Raw genomic sequence first — 21,349 nt, forward strand, 5'->3', positions numbered from 1 at the left:
ACTCCATGTGTGCTACAGCATCTCATGAGCTTGTGGATGATCACTTCAGCTCTCGGCAAGTGCCCAAGATCTGCGTGCCCTTATTTGTGGCTGATGCAGTAGAGCGGGCCACACAATCTTCACTGTGCAAAGCACTAAACACAGTAAATGGAGACTATTCTTCCTGTGGTGCATTAGCACCAGCCTTGATGGTGAGCCAGGTTGTCTTCTGTATGATTAGTACAACAGGCAAGATGCACCTCTGTGCCACAGTGTGTATTAGAGACATCTCACATCAACCCACAGCACGTTCTTTGTACCAAACCAAAGAACATAAGTCCTTGTGGGATCTACTCCTAATCGAACTCCATGGGGTTGGTGCCAAGCTCTCTTCGTGAGGAAGCCACTAGCTGGGCACAAATCCACCCTTCAGAGGGGTTTTCCCGAGGGTACCGCATCACTCCTGAAAGGAAACAAAAGGCCTCAGTTTAGCACAGTTCTGCTGCACACCTCCAGAAACATCCCCTCCCCACGCGGAGCAGCAGCTCCCCAGCCCTACCCAAGGCCAGAAGCTGCAGCACGACAGCACCTGTGGCATGCAGGGGCTGGGGGCAAGAGCAGTATTTCACCAGTGCTTCTGACCTCCAAGAGCATCACTAGCCCAAACCCACCCTCCTGTACAGCTACAGCGAGGAGCTAAGACTCAGTTATACACGGGCCAGACCAATGCAGAGCTGTGCCTGCTACAATGGGAACTCTGCTTTAAGGGAGAGGAGATCTCACTGCCTTGGGACACTCTCGAGCCACAGAAAAAGGAGAGATTATCCCTAGTACGGGGGGGTGCACCGCTCAAAAACCTGTTCTGATTTTTCCATCATGAAGTGTAAACTTCTGGACCTTGGATTATGAGCTTTAGCAAAATGCAACACTAAAGAATACAATTTTAAATTTCAGAGGCTTCCTGAAATATTCCTGAAACCAATGATTCACTGTTCTGATATACAGGACAGACTGTACTTGGAGGGAAAAAAAAACACCCACCTTTTAAAGGTTTATCTAAGGGGCTTATTAATATTTAACAGGGCACCAGTTCTTAGTGAGAACAAGCAAGATAATCCAGTTTCTTCCAGTACTCGGCCAAGGCAGTTTAAGTTTAATAAAAGGAGGGATAAGGGGGGGCAGTTCCAAGCACCACGTAAGGGCCAGGTTTGGAGAAACGAAACAAGAAATAAATGCTAGTGCAAGAAGGTGGCTATGCAAGCAATAAAGTACGTCTGGTGCCAACAGTGCTAAAACAAAAGCTTTTCACAACTGAGCAGGCAGCTGCCATTAAGTAGCTGCCAGGTTAGTCCCATTTTTAGGTTACACTACATTTGCTGCGTGTCCCTGCACCACAGGAAGATGCCCATCCTTTAGCACCAGTCACCTGTATCCATGTGGACATCCCTCTGGCCCCAAGCGTTACTGCTGTTCAGAGGGCTCCTCCCTGCTCCAGTCACCCCATTTTCATGGGTGCTTTGCTCCACAGGGGTGCAGCATTGCATTCCCTCAGCCCCACCCAAGGTTCAAAAGTGAGTATTCAGAAGAGTCAGAAGAGGGTTTGTTAACCCAAATCTCCCAGTTTCTGAAGGGCTGCACTAATTTAGAGGGCACATAAAGGGGATGGGGTAGACCTCACTGCTCCCTCTCACCGCAATCCAGCTCACCTGGTCCCTCCAGGTCTGTGTCATAGAGCTCCTCTCTGCGCATGCTGCTCTCCATCTCAGTCAGTGTGTCCATTCTCCATCAGGCTCTCCCAGCTCAGCAAGAACTCCTCTTGGTTCCCCAGATGGGCTTGTAGAGTAAGCTAGAAAAGCCTCATGGGCTGCCAGCAATTTCTCATGCTCGCTTTCCCTGAACAGCTTTTCCCAGCTGCTGGTACTAACCCTAACATGAATCCTCATGGGAAAACACACATTCCAAGCTTGTCCCACTGCAGACTGTGTCCGGGAGAACAATTTGAACAGAAGGCTCAGAGTATGCTTCATGTTTTCACTTATTACTTGGACATCATTGCAGCATCTTTTAAGGGTGAACGACTCCTCATAAGCAGCCCTTCATGATAAAGATAGCTCCGTGTGCTCTCTTCTCCAGGGCATACGTGTGTGTTCAGCCAGAGTTCTGTGCACGTCAGACACTCGAGATGATATCTCAGGCTTTGCTTACATTTGACATGAGTCAGGAAAGTAGAAATAAAGCTCGACGAGAATCAGGCAGGAGATAAGCTTAAAATATGATCAAAGCCAGGACAAGGTGCGTTCACGTTAGATTCCTCGAAGGTCCAAAGGTATCGGTTTCAAGTTCCTGGCAGTCAGCACCAACGCAAGCGCACAGCCAGTAACAGGAGAATGACCGACCCTGTGCCACAAGCAGCCTGGTGCTGTTAAGTGCTGCACTAGCAGCTCCACAGAGGGAGGCCCTCAGTGTGAAGCCACATGAAAGCCTTGACCCCAGGGAGCAGAGATAAGTACCTTTGGATGGGACAGGGGAGCTCACAAGCCACTACTGACAACCCCTTCTCTGCTGCTGACAAGCCGTCACCACCAGTACCTGCGGAAGCAGCAGCACATCCGCAGCACTGCCTCCGTGTGAGGCAGCAAGAGGCAACAGGAGATGTTGCAGACTAAAGCAGCTGATGGTCTTTGAGAAGATTCCACTACCACCTCAGGGTTTATTCTTTGTAATGATTAATTGACCAGACATGACCAAACACACTTGAAAAGGCAAGCTGAAAGATAAGCCAACAATCTCACAGTTATTTCTGCCCAGGCTTACACGTTACATTGGGAGAAGCCCTCTTCCCCTCACAAATGGATCTGATACTCTCAGTCTGAACATACAGGCACCGATTCAAAATCTAACTGATGGAATTTACAAGTTAATAATGTGCAGGGTAATGCTATAAAGTCTGACTTTGACATTTTATCATTGTCTGTAAATACCTGCCTTTTTGATTTAAATAGAATTACTATGCCACTTCTTAAAGTCTCTCCTGTCACTACCTTGTTTAAAATCTAGCCACCATTTCAGTCTGTGGGCTTCAGAGACAAAATAATCGAAAGAATAAACAGCTTGAACGCACACCAAAATCACACCAGGTATATTAAGAGCAGTGTTCCACGCTCAGCACAACCTTCAGGGAAAATATGCTTCCCTTAGCACATACACAGTATGTAAAAAGAAAGGACTTTATAAAGAAGTTGAGCTGCTTTTTCCAAGAAAAAACAACCATATATTTTCCCCCAAAACAGAAAGAGTCTTGTGAAAGACCATACAGTGGAATCATAACGTTGAAGCTGCTGAGATAAGCTTTATGATCAGCGTTATCTTTTTGTGAAGCTGATCCGACCCTCACTTATTTCGAGTTAATTGCGTGTTATTTGTTATGATTGTTATTGTTCTCCAACAGCTGCAGGCATTCTTCTCTCAAACACACTCAACATGCATACTCATGATTAATGTTATTTTTAACATTTCTGGACAGCACTCAAAAATATACAACCCACTCAGACAGGCTTAGCACGCACTCTTCTGAGCCAGGCTGTCGTCGTGCCATTGAGCTGACACAGTAAGGCAGCCAGTGGGCCCAGGTGTACCCGAGAGACATGAGTAATCCAGCAAGTTTGCTTTTAATTCCTATGAATATTTATATACACGCCCCATCCTAAAAGCACTGTTTAGCCCATGACTGGCCTCTAGTTTCAAGCAGGCTTAGCTTTTCAGAAGTTACTATGAATTCAATTTCACACACTTCCCTATAGGATGACCTAATGTGAAAAACTGGATTAAATTTACTACAGCTTCTAGTTACCCAATTTCTAGAAGCAGCTTTCACAATTCAGGAAGCTTTTACTGTCCTAGACACATCCATCTTGCGTAAGAAGGATCAGAAAGCTGTTTAAACTAGCAGCTGCATATGCAGCCTCAGGACATAAAGCAAAACAAAGCCTTCGGAGCATCCGCGTAACCCAGAATAATGCTACGCTGCTGAAATTACTGGTGTTGACTGGACAGGGTTAAACAACAGCTTTAAATAGCTCATAAAATAGGAGCTAATTTTAACGTCATTCTTTCCCTCCCCACAATTGCCAGAAAAACTTAAAAAGAAAAACAACTTTGCAGCTGAGGAGACAGACTGAAACAGAATGCAGCTTTCAGAGACAGCAGAAAATGGCAACCCTCATATTACAAGTGACCACCAGCAGATACTAGGGCTTGTGCACGTAACCTCAGACACTGCATCCCATCCTGAGGAGCCTTTGAAATGGGGAACGGGATGGAGGAGACAACAGTTCTCTAATGACGTCCTAATAACGTACACGAGAAGAGACTTATGAAGAGATTTCCAGTTCAAGTTGATGTATTGCTGAGAAGTGATGTGTTTCAGTACAAAAACAACTGACAAATCACACGAACACAGGCAAAAAATGAGTATGTTGCAATTATTGGGCTGCAGTCAGAGTTGTGGGGGTGATGACAGCCATGCTGTACTATGCTCAGAGAACAGGAAAGGAAGCAAGAAAGATTGACTGTGCCCCTTAAGCCCTGCTTGTTGGGCCAGACCAGATTATGTGACACAGGGGTGTTCTTCAGTTCAAAGGTTCACGAGAAGGTTGTGAAATCTGCTTTGACAGCTTCCAGAAACAAAAATATACTTGAGAAATACCCAACTGCCCCAGTTTCTCTCCCCAGCTACTAAACGCATAGGAAGCCTTTATATAATGTATTGACACCAAGAATTCCAGCTGCTTCGCGTGCAACCCATACTGGTATTAAGAAAAAGCACTGATGAAGGTAGAAGCCTCTGCTTTCCTAGGTTTAAAAAAAAATAAAAAGTACCAGTTTCCAGGTATTTCCTACCAGTATTATCCAAACCAATCCCCAGGACTCACCCTGCATTTCCTACCATCGCACATCTTTGTTCCAGTACAACTTTCTCACAAAGCAGCCTTGTAAAATATTTCTTTCTTCAGAATCCTATACGCACTGATCAGAAGTACAGCAAAACTTTATTCTTTGAATGAGGAAGAGCATCCAGACCCAGTATTTGGGTATTTGCTTATAAAACTTACTTTTTCTTTAACCTGTCTTCGTATCTACGAAGGGTAACAGTTTCATGTTACTGAAGGAGAAATGTTAGGATGTATCAGGTTTCCTGAGGACACTATTTGTGCAGGACATGTTCCACAGTTAAGACCATCTCAGAAACAAGATGTCGAACAATCCAAAAGGATTTAATGATAATTTTAAAAATCTATTGAGGAATTAACCTACTGCCTCATAGCAGTATTGGCTTTACTCTTGATGGCTATCAGTTTTGAAGACAAGAGGACAAATTACAAAACTCAGTGGGCATTTTCATTCGAAAATACCTGCAATTATGGCACCAAAGATTTTAACCAAACTGCCTAAGTGAGCATCGGTGTGAAAAATACCCTTTTGTAAACTTGAAACTAGAAGCATTGGAAAAGCATTCTCACCTGAACTGTAATCTTTCAGTCGCAAGTCCTTCACAGGTGTCCCATCAGGCCCTCGGAAGGCATTGAGAATCTACAGGAAAACAGAGATCCACTTCAGTCTCCAAAAATCAAACCTTGGAAGGCGAAGTACTTGCTAACATACATTTCCCTCTCCCCAAGACTTCTTTTCTTTCTAGGTTAACTCTGTTACAAACTGACACATTTTCCTGATTAAGTTCCAGCAGTATCTGAGAACTGTTTATTGAGTTTTGGGAAGTATTTTTTGTTTTTTGTTTAAATAAGCAAGCACCATTTACACCACAATTCAACTGTGCAAAGGTTTATCACACTGCTTTCAGCCAGACAGTTCACCTCAGATCCTTATTTAAGGTCAGAGATGTCTTACTGCCTTTAAGAAAACCAAGGGACGTGGGGTGACTGTTCCGAGTCTTATCATCCTCTGATGGACAAAGTTTCTGTCATGAGTTCTCCAGTATCAGGCCTCAGAAGCTCTGATCATCACAGCTAACCCTAGCAAAAATTGTTGCATGTAGGCGTTCTCATGTCTGGAACTGCCACCAAAAAAAAGACATCGTAATTCAAAGTGGAAGCTTTTGGAAAGGGAGCTGCTTTCACCTTGTAGCCTAGATTATTTTTTGGTTTTTTACTAAGATCAGCAGTAGCTGCAGACATCTTTTCCATCTTTAAGACCTCATTTATGCAATTTCAAGTAACTAAGAATGAACAAGTTCACTTAGACACTACAGGTCTTCTGAGCCCAAAGTACAATAACAAAGTAATAGCAATATTTGGTATATATAAAGCAATGCTGGAAGTAAGGCATGTTAAAAAAGAGTCTGGAGTCAAGAATTTTAGCCACCAACACCTCATATGTGTCTACAGAAAAACTCATCACTTCCAGAGCCCCCAAAAACCAGAGTAATCAGATAAAAAATAACACTGCAATCACTCCTAAATCTGGATTTTCCCTGGGGAAAATGACAGACCACATGAACAACATTAACCAGGCTTAAAAATGGTACGTTTAGAAACCCTTGTTAGAAGTTTTGGATGAAAAACATCCCACTTACATCATCCTTTGTGGCAGTTTCAGGCACTCCTCCTAACCGAATGAGCTTGCTCGGCTTCACGTATTTGGGACAGGTCCGGTAATCTTGGTCCTTGAGTTCACACAATCAAGATGTTTTTTTACAAATGAGAGATGCTAGCTCACAAAATACACAAACAGTAACAAAAAAAAAAAGCAGGGTCTAATTCAAAGGCAAAGGCCCATAAGCAGACTGGCTCAAATCTTTAACCACAGCTCTGTTTAAGATTCAGAGGGCTCTGGAGGACTAGCATTACTAGCTTCATGTGCTCATTGAGCTGTACAATGAGATCTAGGTCCAGGGAAATAAAACAGGCAAATTACCCCTCTCTGCTTTCCAGCAGTGGGAGATTCAAATTCAGTAGTAGTTATTAACTCAGTAGGTACCATTACCTTCAGATTTCAGAGTTAGCTCTGAAGGAAAACAAACCACGCATGAGAACAGCTGTACTGCTCTGCACAGATCCACCTAAGGCAGCAGCTTCTCTCTGGTAGTGCTCATAAGCGATGTCCAGGAGAAAATAAGAAGTTCTATATACTACTTCCCCCATAACACCCTCCCTTTGTCTGGTCATTTTCAACTTGGGGACTTTTTGAACCACGTCTGATTTTATGTATTTAGCAATTCTCAATTGCTACATTGCGCTTCTCTTGAGAAGAAAGTATTTCTGAGATAGAAAGGGTGCCCATTAAAACAACCTGGAGAACGAGGATGATCTCAGAGCAGGACAGTGAATTAGGATAGAACTGATGCAATGAGATATGAATGGAAGACTCCTTCCTGGCTCCTTCCATTCTTTGACCAACACGCGTTTAACAGAAACATCAATTGACAAAACCACCTACCTGAAGGCTTTTATAGGGCCTAGAATCTTTGCTGGGTTTTCCTTCTGAAAAGGACTTGCCATGTTCATAATCAAACATCTGGTGCCCTGGCAGCCGGTGATCCACGTCGCGATACTCGATGTTTCGGTAGTCAGTATCTTGCCTTCCAAGGAAATCCAGGCCACCTTCACCCTTTAACCCAAGATCAGAATCGGAACTTTGCTGCTCCCCCCCAGAAAGCTGCTGCTGTTGCTGCTTGTTAGCAAAGGTCTGAGGTTGCTCCTCTTGGTCCTGAAGAGTAGGAAGAGGTCCACAGCTATTTTGGAAATTGTGTGAAGTGTCGTCTTCAAGACCCAATCCGAGGGATTCCTCTTCTCTGGCTGGTGCTTCTGAATGTTGAAATTCTCCTTTTTGGCTACCAAAGGGAGTTCTATCTAGACCAAGTGCAGACTCCTCTCTCTTGCTGGTGCTTAAACCAGAGCCCTCTCTTTCTGCTGGAGGTACAGTAGATTGGTTGTGCCTAAAATCTACAAGGCTTTGATCCACAGGAGGCATTTCCCTATCTGAAAAGTCCATAGGAGGAGCCACATCTCTGCTCCTAAAATCCTGATCAGACCGGGACCTGTGCCTATTTCTGAAGTCTGACGATGGTGCGTTTCTGTTTCTGAAGTCCAAATCAGAGGTGCCCACACCCCTGAAGTCCAAATCAGGTACATCCCTATTTCTGAAGTCTGAATAGGAATGCTCTCTGCCCCTGTAGTCTAACTCAGACACATCTCTTGGCCTAAAGTCTGAATGAGATCCATCCTGACCTCTAAAGTCTAGATCAAAAGATCCCCTTCCCCTGAAGTCTGAGGGAGGTTCCTCTCTGGCCCTGTAATCCATATTATGGGCTTCCCTATCCCTGTAGTTCATACGGAACGTCTCCCTGTTCCTGTAGTCCACTGAAGGAACGTCCCTACCCCTGAAGTCCATAGGTGGCCCTTCTCTCTCCCGGAAGTCTCCAGAGTACATATCCCTGCCCCTATACTCAGAAGTGGGTGGCTCCCTACCTCTGAAATCCATCTGAGACTCATCTCTGCCCTGGAAGTCAGGTGGTGGAAAATCTCTGCCCCTGAAATCATGGTGCCCCTCCCCACCTCTGAAGTCACTACGTGGTCCATCTCTAGCTCCAAAGCTGAAAGAAGGTTCCTCTCTGTTGGCAAACTGAGGATTGAGGAGGCCTGTGAGTGCCTGGATATCAAAAGGAAGTGATTCTCTGCCAGAGAAGTTGCCAGAGTGTCTTTCTTGAGCAAGGCTATCAAGGGAAGGAGGATATTCCCTGTTCCACCCGGGAGCAAACCTTTCTTCTTGGCTCCCACTGTAGAAATAAAGACAGTATTATTCATAACGTGCTTAGAGTCTCAAATCTACACAGCAGCACATTCTTCTCTAAACTTTTATAGAGTTGTGTAACAGTCTAAGATCCGCAGAAGATATTGATGTTTGGCAGTTTAAGATGAGGCAGCATACGACAGATGTGAGAAAGTAAACTTGGGTGCTCCCATTTCATCACAATTTCCAGAAGCACTCAACAGGGAATACCTGCAATATTAATGGGTTAATGATGGTAGCAATCCACATAGTCCTGCACTGCACACAGCTCTGCAGCTGTCCACGGTTCCACCAGCTGCTGTGTTTGTTCATTAGCATCACCAGCACACGCCGGTGAGGAACCACTTGAGCTTAAGCTCTCCGGGCAGCGTTACAAACTTAACACATCATCGTGAGGCACATAAAAGCAGAGGTTACCGAGCACACTCTATTAACATATGACAGAGACTCATTTATGCTTCCTCGTGCTGGAGTGTAAACTGGCAAAATGCTGCCAGCTATCAGTTCAGACTTCGAGGATGCCCCACAGGAATATGCCAACAATCAGTCTTCAAGATGATCTTGTGCTCGTGCCTCCAGACTGGCTGTCTTACACCAGCTTTACACACTGCAGCTATGACCTCTCCTGATAGCTGCATAAAACCACGCAGGAAGAGGTGTCCTCTTAAGACAGTTGTTCAAAACCCAGTGAGGTTTTTTTTGAGATGGAGCTACCTCATTTTTCATCTAAGCAAGGCTCCAATACATTTAAAAAAAACAGAGTAATATCAACACATTTTAAAATAACACCAAATGCTACCCAAACCAGTGGACATTTCCTTAGCAACTACAGCAAGTCATGTTGTTCTTCCAGTTTCACTAACAGAATCACTCACCAACAGAATGCAAAGTGACATCTGCACAGTTAATCAAACCATATACAGAGTTCCTAAGCTACACATCCCTGTTTCACCACCGTATAGAAGAGTAATTAAAACTTGGTTCAAGGTTCAAATTCCCCACTCAATACTGTAAAGAATGATGCCAATAAAATCCACTGAAAAATCAGAACAGCACTACTGACACCATCACAAAATGTAATCACCCTCCCATCAATACCGCTATGACATGTTCTGGAGGATACTGTTTTTTGTAGCTCAAATGTCATCAGTTTTCTTGACACATTACAGTTGGACAATTATTTAAAGTATACTTACTGCAGAAACCTAAGGTATGCCATGAGGAAGCACCTTTATCACGCTGATATCCAAATAACTGAGGTGGACACGTAAGCAAAGGATGAAAAAATCATGCACAAGAGGAAAACCCTAGCTCTTCGTGCCTCCATTTTTTTATACCCTCTTGCAAACACAGGGCCTAGTTACAACCAGAGGAATATAAACTAAGAAAAATATCATGCTGTGCAGGTCCAGTTGTATACGAATCTTTAAAACAGTTCCAGTGACATTCAAAAATGTCTTATGGATAAGCATGGCCAAGAACATGGGGATATATGGTCTATTTAACCTCCTGAAGAGAACTAAACTCTCAAAGCTTTCCTAAAACCCTGTGTGCAATGAAAGTGCCAGTATTACTGAAGTGAAGGCAAGCACCATGTTGAAGAGAATCAACATCACACTATTAGGAGCTTCTCTTCTAGGTCTTAACAGCGCATAGCACCAAAACCCACGTGGCATATCATCACCTCAGCTTACAACAGCTGAACTAAGTATCCTTGGAAAAGGTGGTGTAGAGAAGGAATAGAAATACTAAAATCAGCTGCTGTTAAAAAGAACATAAGTGAAAAAACCTCACAAAAATGCAGAAAGTTATACTGTCACTTAACGTGCCTATTCTTTGGCAGTCACACCTAGCTCCACACGGACCTCAGAACTTTTACCAAAATAGTCTGCTTACAGGAGGATATGCAGAAATATTGACAAACAGAAGTTCCTATGGCTTTATTGTATTTAAGAATGTTGCTGAAACAAACTGTACATTCAAACACTTACCGAAAAGACCCCATTCTGTTGCCTTGTCGATGGTCTCCCCACATTTTGATCTTGTCTGGTAGGTTTCCAGAAAAGGATAATTCACTCTAAGAACACCAATACAGCACAACCTGTTGAATAAATATCATGACAATAAGCCGCAAGGCAAAGAACACACATCACGCAAGAAAAACGCTGCTGGTTAGGAGAAGGGGCGCGTGGAACATCTGATCATGATCCACAAATAGACAAGACCACATTGAGGCATGAATGAATTTAATTGTTGCGTTTCTCCACGTTCAAATTTGCAAGCGTTAAACGACTTCTGAAATTAAACTGCCAATATGGGTGGGCAAACAATTTGATATCTGCTTTGATTAACATAAAGCTTTCCAACATACTGTGCTGTCTGACACTATTCAGAGCGCAGCTAGAAATGTGAGAACAGCACAATCCATAAACAACAAGGACCACTGCTGAACAACAGCTCGCAATTAATGTTTAATCCAAACTATTCCTGCCAAAAGCTCTTTGCTGTTCAAGGAAACGATCGCTACTATTGGTCTACTATGCTTACTCTGCCCTCAGGAGTACGTAGATAACAGAGTAGGCTTTGCCAATAAATCATTACAGGCACTGTTCTCCAGTGCTGCCCTCATCAAGCTGAGTGCCGCAAATAACACTTGCCTTGACAGAGATCTAAAATTTCATCCACTTCCTCCCACCAGCAGAGGTGAGGATTTCCTGGTGACTGCCAAAGCCAGGACTTGAAATGGGAAGTGCATCCATCTTTTCCCCCCCAAAAAAAAGGTTGCAGCAGAGCACAGAGCAAAACGAGGTAGCTAGCAACCTGATGGTCTCAAACCCGCTCTGGCTACCCCAGGCGCAGTGGTTCAGGAGGGCTGCTGTGCCACCACACCAAGGGCAGGAGAGCTGGGGCTCACATGCTGCTGCAAAGCAGCTCAAAAGCGGGATTAAACTAACTGCGGTGGTTAGGTGGAACAGCAGGCAGTACCGACAGCCACCGCCAGGCCTGGCTGGAGCAGCTCGTCAAAGAAAAGCACACAGGATCCTGTTTCTCCTCACTTCCAAAGGTCAGTGCTGCCGTACGGGTGGCAGGTTGGCAGAGCAGGTTACACCAGGGAGTGACTCCAGATGCCGCTGCCGGCAGCCGCCTGTGCCAAGGTGCTAAACGGAGCTGCCCTGCCAAGAGGGAGTACCCGCTCCTGCCACGGTCCGTCGCCAGCCAGCCAAGGCTCACGGGGGAGCCGGGGACGGCAGGGCTGGCAGGCCTCGTCTGCAAGGGCACGGGGGCTGACGGAGGCAACCAGTACAACCCCTGCTGATCCATCCACTGTAACGCCATTCCTAAAGAAACAGGCTCATTCGATTGGCCACTCAAGGCCAAGAACACTGGGCTGCTCATGTTTTACACGGTTCTCGATGCAACCAGCACCTCCCTGGTCCCAAGGGTTTCCTCTACAAGCTCTATCGTTTTGTCTTTCTTGGAGGTGAATTGAAGAGAACTGTCACAGCACCCTCCCCGGAGAGGGCAGGCGAGCGGACATGGTTACAGCAGTCATCGTTGTGGTCGGCTGTCACCAGCCAGTCCTTTTATCTATGATCTTTTGCAGCCTACAGACACCTGCAGACCTGGCGTTTCTTGTTCTTCCCTTTTGGATTTCCTCCCCCACTCCAGTTCTCATTAAGTCAACAAGCTTACTGATGCTTAAAAAAAAAAATCCCTTGCCAGCTGGGAACTGTTTGGACGGAATATTCAAATTATCAGACGGCGAAAAAAACACCATGGGACTGATATGAGGCCTGGCATAGATCAGCTGAGCCATGTGGCACATCCATGAGTATGAGGTCATAGTTCAATGACACAGGCAGCAACACTGGCTCTGACAGGCCCCTGTTCAGCCCGATGAGGTTTGTTCCCTCTGCGTTGCCTTTGGCAATGCACAACGTGTCGCTTGTGCCAGCTTGTGATTTTCTGGGTCTGCACCATGGCTGACCCTCCAAAAAGAATTATATTTAACCCAGGTCATTTCAGCAATATGGTTTACTACATGGCCCCACAAAACAAGGTGACAACAAACTGCAGGACAGGGAGTGAAACATCTTAGAGTGGCTCCCACCAACGCCAAGATCTCCTGAAGGTACGCCCTGCCACAACTACTCCAAAAGATGCACCCTGTGATAAGACGACACCGGGATTTACCCTTCAGGTAACAGCCAGCTCAGCTCCCACCTCCCTGCTCACAGGCAGACAGGTCACTGTGAGTAAAGCTGTTTGCCAAAGCCACACCAACAGAGCCCGGGGCTGGGGCCAGGCCAGCAGCAAAGCACGGCAAAAATCCACCCTCAAGTGCTAGGAATTACACATCCATTAGTTGTGCCGTGCCTCAGCCACAACCACGCATCTGAAGGAGACGGCAACAAAGGTCGTTTCAGACTGACGCACTAACGCAGCCGCTGAACACACAATGTGGTCCAGTTACTCTCACAGCCTGGATTTAGAGCTGTTTTAAGACAATAATTAGCTGTTGCAATTACACTGAACATTCAGGAGGGCTGATATGCATCCTGAAAGGATGCATTTTATTTCCCTCCTCCTCTCCCAGCTGGCTCTATTTCCTGGTGGCAAAGCCCCAGCTCCAGTGAAGATACAGAAGGTGAGTCTCAAAGGAGGGGAAGCTCTTTTCTGGTCTTAGCTCCTCCAAGGACCAGTGGCCCCACAGCCCTCCCAGCAGGCAGGAGAGTCCGATGGAGCTCCGGATGCTCCCTGGCAATTACCCCCAAGGACTTCATCAGGACCATGCCCCTGCCCTCCCCCGGTGCACCCCCAAACAGCCCAGCCCCTGGCACTGCCACTCAGGGGACCTTCCCAAACGCAGGTGCCAAGCCTGACAGCAGACTCTTCTGGATATCTTATTTTAATTTACATTGGACCATGGTAAAATAATGGCATTGTACAACAGAAGCAGGCGACTGAGGCAGACTAAGCAGCTGGCCTTCCTAAAGAATAATTAAAGATTTCTGGCAAGGGGCAGAGTGAGGAACGCCAGCACAGCCCTCGAGCATCTCCTCACTGACTTACACCCAACTTTGCACCTTGTTTTCCAAACCCAGGCGAGAGAGGAGAAACTGGTGACAGATTAGGCAAGGTGGCGTTTCAAAGAGCTGCTATTTTCAGAAAAATACTCCGATACTGACAACTCCTCTCCAAACAGATTTTGCCAAGGCTGCCAGACTTGGTATTTATAGACCATGATGAAACGAAACACATAACTACACACAAGACTACGCTCAAAGAACAGAGGAAGTAACTTGCTGCAGAACAACTTTCTGTGCCCAGTGAAGTGTTTGCAAGGCTGAAGAAAGGAAAAAGCCTCTGTGAAATTCAAGTTCTACAGCGGGTACAAAAGAAAACGTTTCCCCAAGCTACAGAAACTGCAAGCAGCCAAGAAAGCCCGTTATTCCCAATGTTAAAGTTGAAGATGTCTAATCCAGAAATGAAGAAATACCGAAACCATGTCACTAGAGTTTGCAAGTGAAAGGAGAGAGAACCATTTCAGCTCTTTCGGGTGTCAGGTTGGAGGTTTTCACTTTAAAAAAGGGACACGTGTGCTCTGCAGTTGTATGATATTTTAAAAACACGTGTTAGAAACAATTAGGTGAATTTCTAACCACCCCCCATTGCTATCCTGTCCTTGCCTGTCCCAAGGTACTTCACGAGTGCTTTCCCAACTAGGGAGCGCTGGGAGAGACTTTCACCGCACCAGCGCCCTGCTGGGATAGGAAAGTGGATTCCATCTTCAGCAGCATTTCCAAAATCAATACCACACCCCAGCAACAACACCCACTCTTGTGGTACAAATTGTTTTAAAAAACAAAACGTGAGAACCACCGTTCCTACTCCCAGTAGCTCACTACCCCTGTAGCACCCAGCCTTCACCAGCCTCCAGCACAAGTTGGGCCACATCCTGCCTCCACCTAAGCCTTTATTTACAGTCCAAAATCCCGTTCAGCTCATCACTGAGCCTTACTATCAGCTAACGCATCCCCAGCGACAGCCCCGATCACCTTTTCTGCATCCCAGCAGGAATCCAACCCACTTTTTGTCCATCCCTTTAAAAAACAAAAGCATTCCAAGACACTTTTCAGGGAAACACATACAACACGGTGTGAAAGAAGCCCTAAATTTGACCAGGGCCTCAGAACAACACAGAGATATCCAGAAACACCACAACCACTGATGACACAGAGAGCAGGCCCCCACGCTCGGCACAGCCGTGCGGGACACACCATGCTACTCCCGTACCGGGGACCGAGCTGCCCAAGCCCGCGGCCCCCGGCCCACTGGGGCGTGGGGCTCCGAGAAGGAGCCCGAGCCCGCAGCCAGCTGTGGGGCCATGCCGGGGCACGGAGCCGGGACCTGCTTCCTCACAGCCCCCAGCCTCGGACTATCTCCCCGTCACGAGTGACCCCAATAAGACACCCCCCTCCACCCGACAGACCCCACCGGCGGAACCCCCAGCTCCTCTACCCCAAGCCGCCCCTTGGAAAGACCCCCCCGCACACCCCTCTCCCCTGCGAAGCCCGGTAGGAGGGCGCTGCCCCCCCATGCCCGGGCAGCCCCGCCTGCAAACACCCGCCCACCCCGGGGGACACGCAGCAGACGCCCGCCCCGCTCCCCCCTCACGACACTGAGGCAGACACCCCCCCCTTATCCCAGGGGACACCCCAGAAACACACACACCCGCTTCCTTGTCCCGGGCGGCCGTAGTGGGGCTCTGCCCCGCTCCGGTACCCCGGAAGCCGCGCCCGCGGGCCCACACCAGACCCCGCACCCGCGCGCCCCTCCCCAGGCACATCCCGCGAACCCCGCCCGGTTCCGCCGCACCAGGCAGCCCCCCCCCGCCACCGCGCCGGAGAGCCCAGCGCCGGGGCCGCGGCCCGGGCTGGGTGAGGCCCCCCCCCCCTCACCTCCGCCGCCGCCACCGCTACTCCCGCCGCACCAGGCCCCGCGCACCCAGGGCGAGAACCCGGAAGTTCCGCTGCGCCGCGCGGCACGCTGGGAAGCGGAGTCCCGCCCCGCCCCGCCGCTCCCGCCATGCCCCGCGCCCGCAGCGCCGCCGGCGGACTCCGCTTCCCAGCGTGCCCCGCGCGGAGAGCGGTGCCTGCCGGGAGCTGTAGTCGTGGAGGGTCGGAGCGGCCGCGGCTGGGAGCGGGCGCTGCCTACAGCTCCCATGATGCCCCGCGGCCCGCGCCCGACCTTGGGGCGGCGAGGCCCGGCCCGGCCCGGCCCGGCCGCGGGGGGGCGGTTCCCGCCGGGGCGGGGCGCCGCGATGCCGGGGGCGCCGGGGCGGCCAGGGGCACGGGCAGGGCGGGAGGCGGCCGCCCACCGCCGGCGTCGCCCTCCCCGCCCCGCCTAGGCTGTGCTGGGGGCTGCTGGGCAGCCTCCCCCCCGCCGCGCTCCGCCGCGCTGCTCGCCCGGGCCTCCGGCGCTGACAGGTCCGTCCCTGCGCGTTGTCCTTGGGGGCTGCGGGGGGTCCCGGGGCCTGGTGCTTCCCCGGGGCACGTCGGTGCTGCGGGAGCGGTGACCCCCTGGGCGGGGGAGGGACCGCGACGGGCCCCGCACTGGGCCGTGGGGGGTCCCGGGGAGACCGGCAGCCCCGGGCAGCCGGCTGGCAGCGCTGCAGCCGGGAGGGGAAGGGCCCTGAGCCGCAGCCCGGCACCGTCCAGGGCTGACGGGGTGTCGCAGGGTTTTGGGGTGAGGGTCCCAGCGTGCAGCCCCCCCAGGTGCGGCAGTACCTGCTGGCGTTGGGCCTGAGGGGCAGGGGGTGTCACGGAGCCCGGAGCGAAGCCGGGGCCCCGCCAGCCTCCCCACGGCTGGTTTCGGAGGCTGGGCAGGCTCCGGCACCGCAGCGGCCCGGCGTCCCGGCCAGCCCGCCTTCCTGCTGTCGCTTTCGCTTGTGTGCCTGTGTTCCCTTTTGGGCCGGTTTCCCCACGGGGCAGGGAGGAAGGTGCGGGCTGGAGGCACGGCCAGGCTCTGCCCAGGAGGGCTGACCCGCCGGGCAGGGCTCGAGAGGGCACCCTGCTCACAGGGGCTCACGCCATCTGGGCGGCCATGGCCTCAGGAGGAGTGTCACCAGCCTGGTCTCATCTCAGCCACCTCATCCAGGCCGGGGAGGGCCATAAAACCCGCCCTTTGCAAACATCAGGCCCCTGGGACCATCGGTGTGCGGGACCAGCCCCATCCAGGGCCGTCTCCCTTCCCCGTCGCTGCCGGGATGTGGCAGGGGAGGCTGAGCGGCTTTCGCAGCACTCAGGGGAAATCGGGGCCAAGCTGGGATGAAAGGTGCCAGGCCAGGGGGCTGGAGGGAGCTGGGGCCGCAGGGGGGAGGAAATCCTGCCGGATTAGAGCAGCTTTCCTGACGTCTCACCAGGGCTCGGTGCTGCCTGCTGAGCCAGCAGGATTGGGCCGAGGATGCTGGCGCAGCCCCACTCGAGAGCAGAGCATTTCGGGACCCGTTTTGTGGGTGAGGAAACAGAGGGGTGACGCTGTGTGTCGCGTGCAGGTCCTGCCCCGAGGAATGGCTGCGGATGTCCACAAGAAGAAAGGCTGGGAAGTGCCCAACGGGTCCCTGACGCCGGGAGATGGGCAGCACACGGAGCGGTCCGAGAGCCCCACGCCGGGGCTGGCGCAGGGGACGGAGCCAGGTACGGGGCAGAGCTCGCCGCGGGGGTAAGCGAGGGGTAAAATAAAAAAAGCAGCTCCTTGTGGTGCTGGGCCCTCCACAGCCCTGCGGGCAGGGGGAGACGGGCCCGCTGGCAACTCCCCACCAGCATGACCTGCACTCCTGGGTGCCAGGGAATGGGAAGGTCCCTCTCTGCAGCCCCCTGTCCCTTTTGCACCCTCCGTCCGCCCGCTGCCTCAGCGTGGGGGACAGGCGGACGGACGCTGCACGGCCTGTTGTTCCCAGGGGCGGGCCAGGAGGGAGCCATGTTTGTGCACACCCGCTCCTACGAGGACTTGACAAGTCCTGAGGACGGGGCAGCTGCGGCACGGAGCCCGGAGGAGAGGCGGGGGGAGCCAGCCGAGCCCAGCAGCATGGAGCAGATCAGCAAGGACTTCAGCGAGCTGAGCACACAGCTCACGGGCATGGCCCTCGACCTGGAGGAGGAGATGAGGCAGAGCAAGGAGGGGAAGCTGGAGCCGTCCCCACAGACCACCCGCCGCGACTCAGTGCTGTCTGGCAAGGAGGAGGAGGACGTGACCATGGACGCCTGGCGCATGCACCGGAAGCACGTCTTCGTGCTGAGCGAGGCGGGCAAGCCCGTGTACTCCCGCTACGGCTCTGAGGAGGCTCTCTCCAGCACCATGGGCGTCATGATGGCCCTGGTGTCCTTCCTGGAGGCCGAGAAAAACGCCATCCGGTCCATCCACGCAGGTACCGCCCTGGGGGGGAGTGGGACGGGGGGTGTCACAGCCTGCCTAGCCATGCCCCTGCCACCGTGGGTCACATGAGCTGTCCCCAGGGGCAGATTGGTTGCTGGGGGGAGAGGCTGCAGCCTGGCTCCCCCCTGCAGCCCCGGGGAGCCAGGCTTACAGGTCTGTCCCCGGCCCCCCCGGGGACTCCCTCCCAAGCAGATGGCTACAAGGTGGTCTTCGTGCGGAGGAGCCCGCTGGTGCTGGTGGCAGTGGCGCGGACCCGGCAGTCGGAGCAGGAGATTGCCCACGAGCTGCTCTACATCTACTACCAGATCCTGAGCCTGCTCACCTGGACCCAGCTCAACCACATCTTCCAGCAGAAGCAGAACTACGACCTGCGCAGGCTCCTGGCCGGCTCCGAGCGCATCACTGACAACCTGCTGGACCTCATGGCCCACGACCCCAGCTTCCTCATGGGCGCCGTGCGCTGCCTGCCCCTGACTGCCAGTGTCCGGGACGCTGTCAGCACCAGCCTCCAGCAGGCCAAGGCCAAGAGCCTGGTCTTCTCCATCCTCCTGTCAGGGAATCAGCTGGTGTCTCTCGTGAGGAAGAAGGATCAGTTCCTCCACCCTATTGACCTCCATCTGCTCTTCAACCTCATCAGCTCTTCTTCCTCCTTCCGGGAGGGTGAAGCCTGGACTCCCATTTGCCTCCCCAAGTTCAACTCCAGCGGCTTCTTTCATGCCCACATCTCCTACCTGGAGCAGGAGATGGACCTGTGCCTCTTGCTGGTCTCCACCGACCGCGAGGACTTCTTCACTGTCTCCGACTGTAAGCGGCGCTTCCAGGAGCGCCTGCGGCGGCGGGGGGTACACCATGCTCTGCAGGAGGCCCTGCGCACCCCCTTCTACAGCGTCGCCCAGGTGGGCATCCCTGACCTCCGGCACTTCATCTACAAGTCCAAGAGCTCTGGGCTCTTCACCAGGTGAGGCCCCCAGGGAATCATTTGGCCAAAGCCGTGGCATGGGGCATGGGGCAAGCCTTCTCCATGAATCCCCTTCTCCAGAGGGCTAACGGGGTGCTGTGTTCCTTCAGCCCCGAGATTGAGGCACCCTACGTGCGGGAGGAGGAGAAGGAAAGGCTCCTGGGGCTCTACCAGTACCTCCACAGCCGGGCTCACAACTCTTCACGCCCCCTGAAGAACATCTACTTCACGGGCCCCCGTGAGAACCTCCTGGCTTGGGTAAGCCCCGGTCGGCAGGGTTTGGGTGAGCCCTTCTTCTCCAGTCCTGCGTGGCAGAGTAAAGAGGTGGTGGCACAACACAGCAGCAGCTTCGTGGTCCCCAGGGTGGCCCCCAGCTCGTGCATGGTCCTTTTGGGGGACTGTGCACCCCTGTGCCAGGGAGGGATGGGCAGGGATAGCAGCAGGGGCCGGCAAGCGCCAGCACCAAGGGCTGTGCCATGCGCTGTCGTGAGCTCCCCAGTGCCGTGGAGAAAACCCATGCTGGGGGCAAACCCTGGGGTTCGGTCCCCTCGCTTCTGAGCAAACCAGGTGCCACGCATTTAGGGTACCTCGTTGCCTCTCCGTGTCCCTGCACTGGAGCCCCTGTGCCTGTCCCAGTGCCCACAGGGGGAAGGTGCGGTGCCAGCCCCAAGTGGAGCGCAGACATGTGCCCAGCATGTACCCTGTTTTTTCACCCAGGTCACCAGCGCCTTCGAGCTCTACATCTGCTACAGTCCCCTGGGGACCAAGGCCGGTGCCATCAGTGCTGTCAACAAGCTCATGAAGTGGATCCGCAAGGAGGAAGACCGACTCTTCATCCTCACGCCCCAGACGTACTGATGGGCATTGCCCAGGGTATGGTGCCAGCCAGGGGAGCCCCCGCTGTGCCGGGGAGCCTGTCCCCCAGGGAAGCCCAGGCCGTGAGTCCAGGGGAGAAGGCATGGTGGGACCCCGGAGCATGGGGAAACCCACCCGTGGGACTGTCTGACCTGGGTGTTAGAGACGGGGTGCATGGCCACCTGGGGAAGGGGTGAGTGGGCAATGTGAGCTGGGGTGAGCTGGGGGGCTGCCCTTCCTCTGCAGCCCCCGCCTCCATCCCTCGTTGTGGGGGTCCTGGGGCGGGTACCCTGGGTTGCTGGAGGGGAGCTGAGCCCCTGGGTCCTGCTGCCTGTGCCTGGCACTCCTCTCTCTGCCGTCCTGTGGCTGTGCCAAGGGTGGGGGTCCCCAGGAGAGACGTGGCAGTGCTCGGGGACCCCTGTGCTGCTGTGCCCGCAGAGGGCAGGTGACACTACCCAGGTGGGGGACAGGGCTGGCCCGGGGCATGCACTGCTCCTGTCCCTGCCCAGGGGGAGCTGGGCCCCCCAAGTGCCAGGCAGCCCCTGGCAGACCCGGAGCCCAGTTTGCGCCCTTGGCATCTGTGGGTTCCCAGACCCTTCCCACCATGGCTGTGAGCAGGATGTCCCTGGGAACGCTGGCAGGCAGAGTGGCAGGTCAGCCTGCCCCAGCCAGGGCAGTGGGGTCCTGCCTACCTCCCCATGGGGACGCAGAGCAGCCCCAGAGAGACTCGGGGTACCAGGGTGCCCACTGGGGTGCTTGTGGTGCTGGCTCCTGGGCAGCGGACCCTAAAGGGGTGGCTCAAGCGCAGCCCCCTGGAGACCCCGCTGGCACGGGGCCCTGGTGCCCCCCAGCCCAAGGAGGGTCTTTCCCTTGGTGTGGGGGCACCTGCCCCCCAAACCCAGCCCCTCAAGCCAGCCACGCTGAGCTTGCTGCACAAGGGCTGCCTCCTCCCCGGCTGTCCCCAGGCACTGGTGTGGGGCTGAGCGCCCAGGAGGGCCGCGGCACACTGGGCACAGCCTGACCCCGTGTTTTGGGGCTGTCTGCCGAGCGCTGGGACGGGCGTTTGAGGAGGGTCAGAGCCACCGGGGTAGCATCGAGACACCGAGGGAGCTGGGGAGGACCCAGCAGGGACTCCGCTCCCATATTTATGCTCCTGCCAGAGTGTATTCGCTTGTCTTTGCTCATAAACATTATCTGGACCCTAAGTCGAGTCTCGTCACGTTCATCAGTGTCCACTTGGAGGGGGGCAAATGGCCAAGCTGGGGGGACAGTTTGGTCCAAGTTTGGATACGGTGCCATCCAGCCCTGGGGACC

General features: G+C 52.5%; 2 protein-coding genes across 2 annotated transcripts in view; one reads left to right on the forward strand and one right to left on the reverse strand.

Annotated features, from left to right (window-relative positions):
* The window catches only part of RBM6 (RNA binding motif protein 6), a 59,186-nt gene extending 43,381 nt beyond the window's left edge, over positions 1–15,805 (reverse strand). Inside the window, exons 1-5 of the mRNA XM_068419869.1 lie at positions 15,747–15,805; positions 10,776–10,885; positions 7,432–8,770; positions 6,569–6,658; positions 5,499–5,568 (exon numbers count right to left, since the gene is read on the reverse strand). Of these exons, the coding sequence (XP_068275970.1) occupies positions 5,499–5,568; positions 6,569–6,658; positions 7,432–8,770; positions 10,776–10,819 (1,543 nt within the window). The 5' untranslated portion in view covers positions 10,820–10,885; positions 15,747–15,805. The remainder of the gene's footprint in view (positions 1–5,498; positions 5,569–6,568; positions 6,659–7,431; positions 8,771–10,775; positions 10,886–15,746) is intronic.
* A 321-nt stretch (positions 15,806–16,126) lies between these two features.
* MON1A (MON1 homolog A, secretory trafficking associated) lies at positions 16,127–21,240 on the forward strand. The gene is made up of 6 exons (XM_068420007.1): positions 16,127–16,274; positions 17,342–17,483; positions 17,747–18,214; positions 18,415–19,180; positions 19,291–19,438; positions 19,898–21,240. The coding sequence occupies exons 2-6, from the start codon at positions 17,357–17,359 to the stop codon at positions 20,036–20,038; spliced, it is 1,650 nt and encodes a 549-aa protein (XP_068276108.1). The 5' UTR covers positions 16,127–16,274; positions 17,342–17,356; the 3' UTR covers positions 20,039–21,240.
* The last annotated feature ends 109 nt before the right edge of the window (positions 21,241–21,349 follow it).

Source organism: Nyctibius grandis, chromosome 29 (assembly GCF_013368605.1).
Source record: "Nyctibius grandis isolate bNycGra1 chromosome 29, bNycGra1.pri, whole genome shotgun sequence".
Classification (NCBI taxonomy): Eukaryota; Metazoa; Chordata; class Aves; order Nyctibiiformes; family Nyctibiidae; genus Nyctibius; species Nyctibius grandis.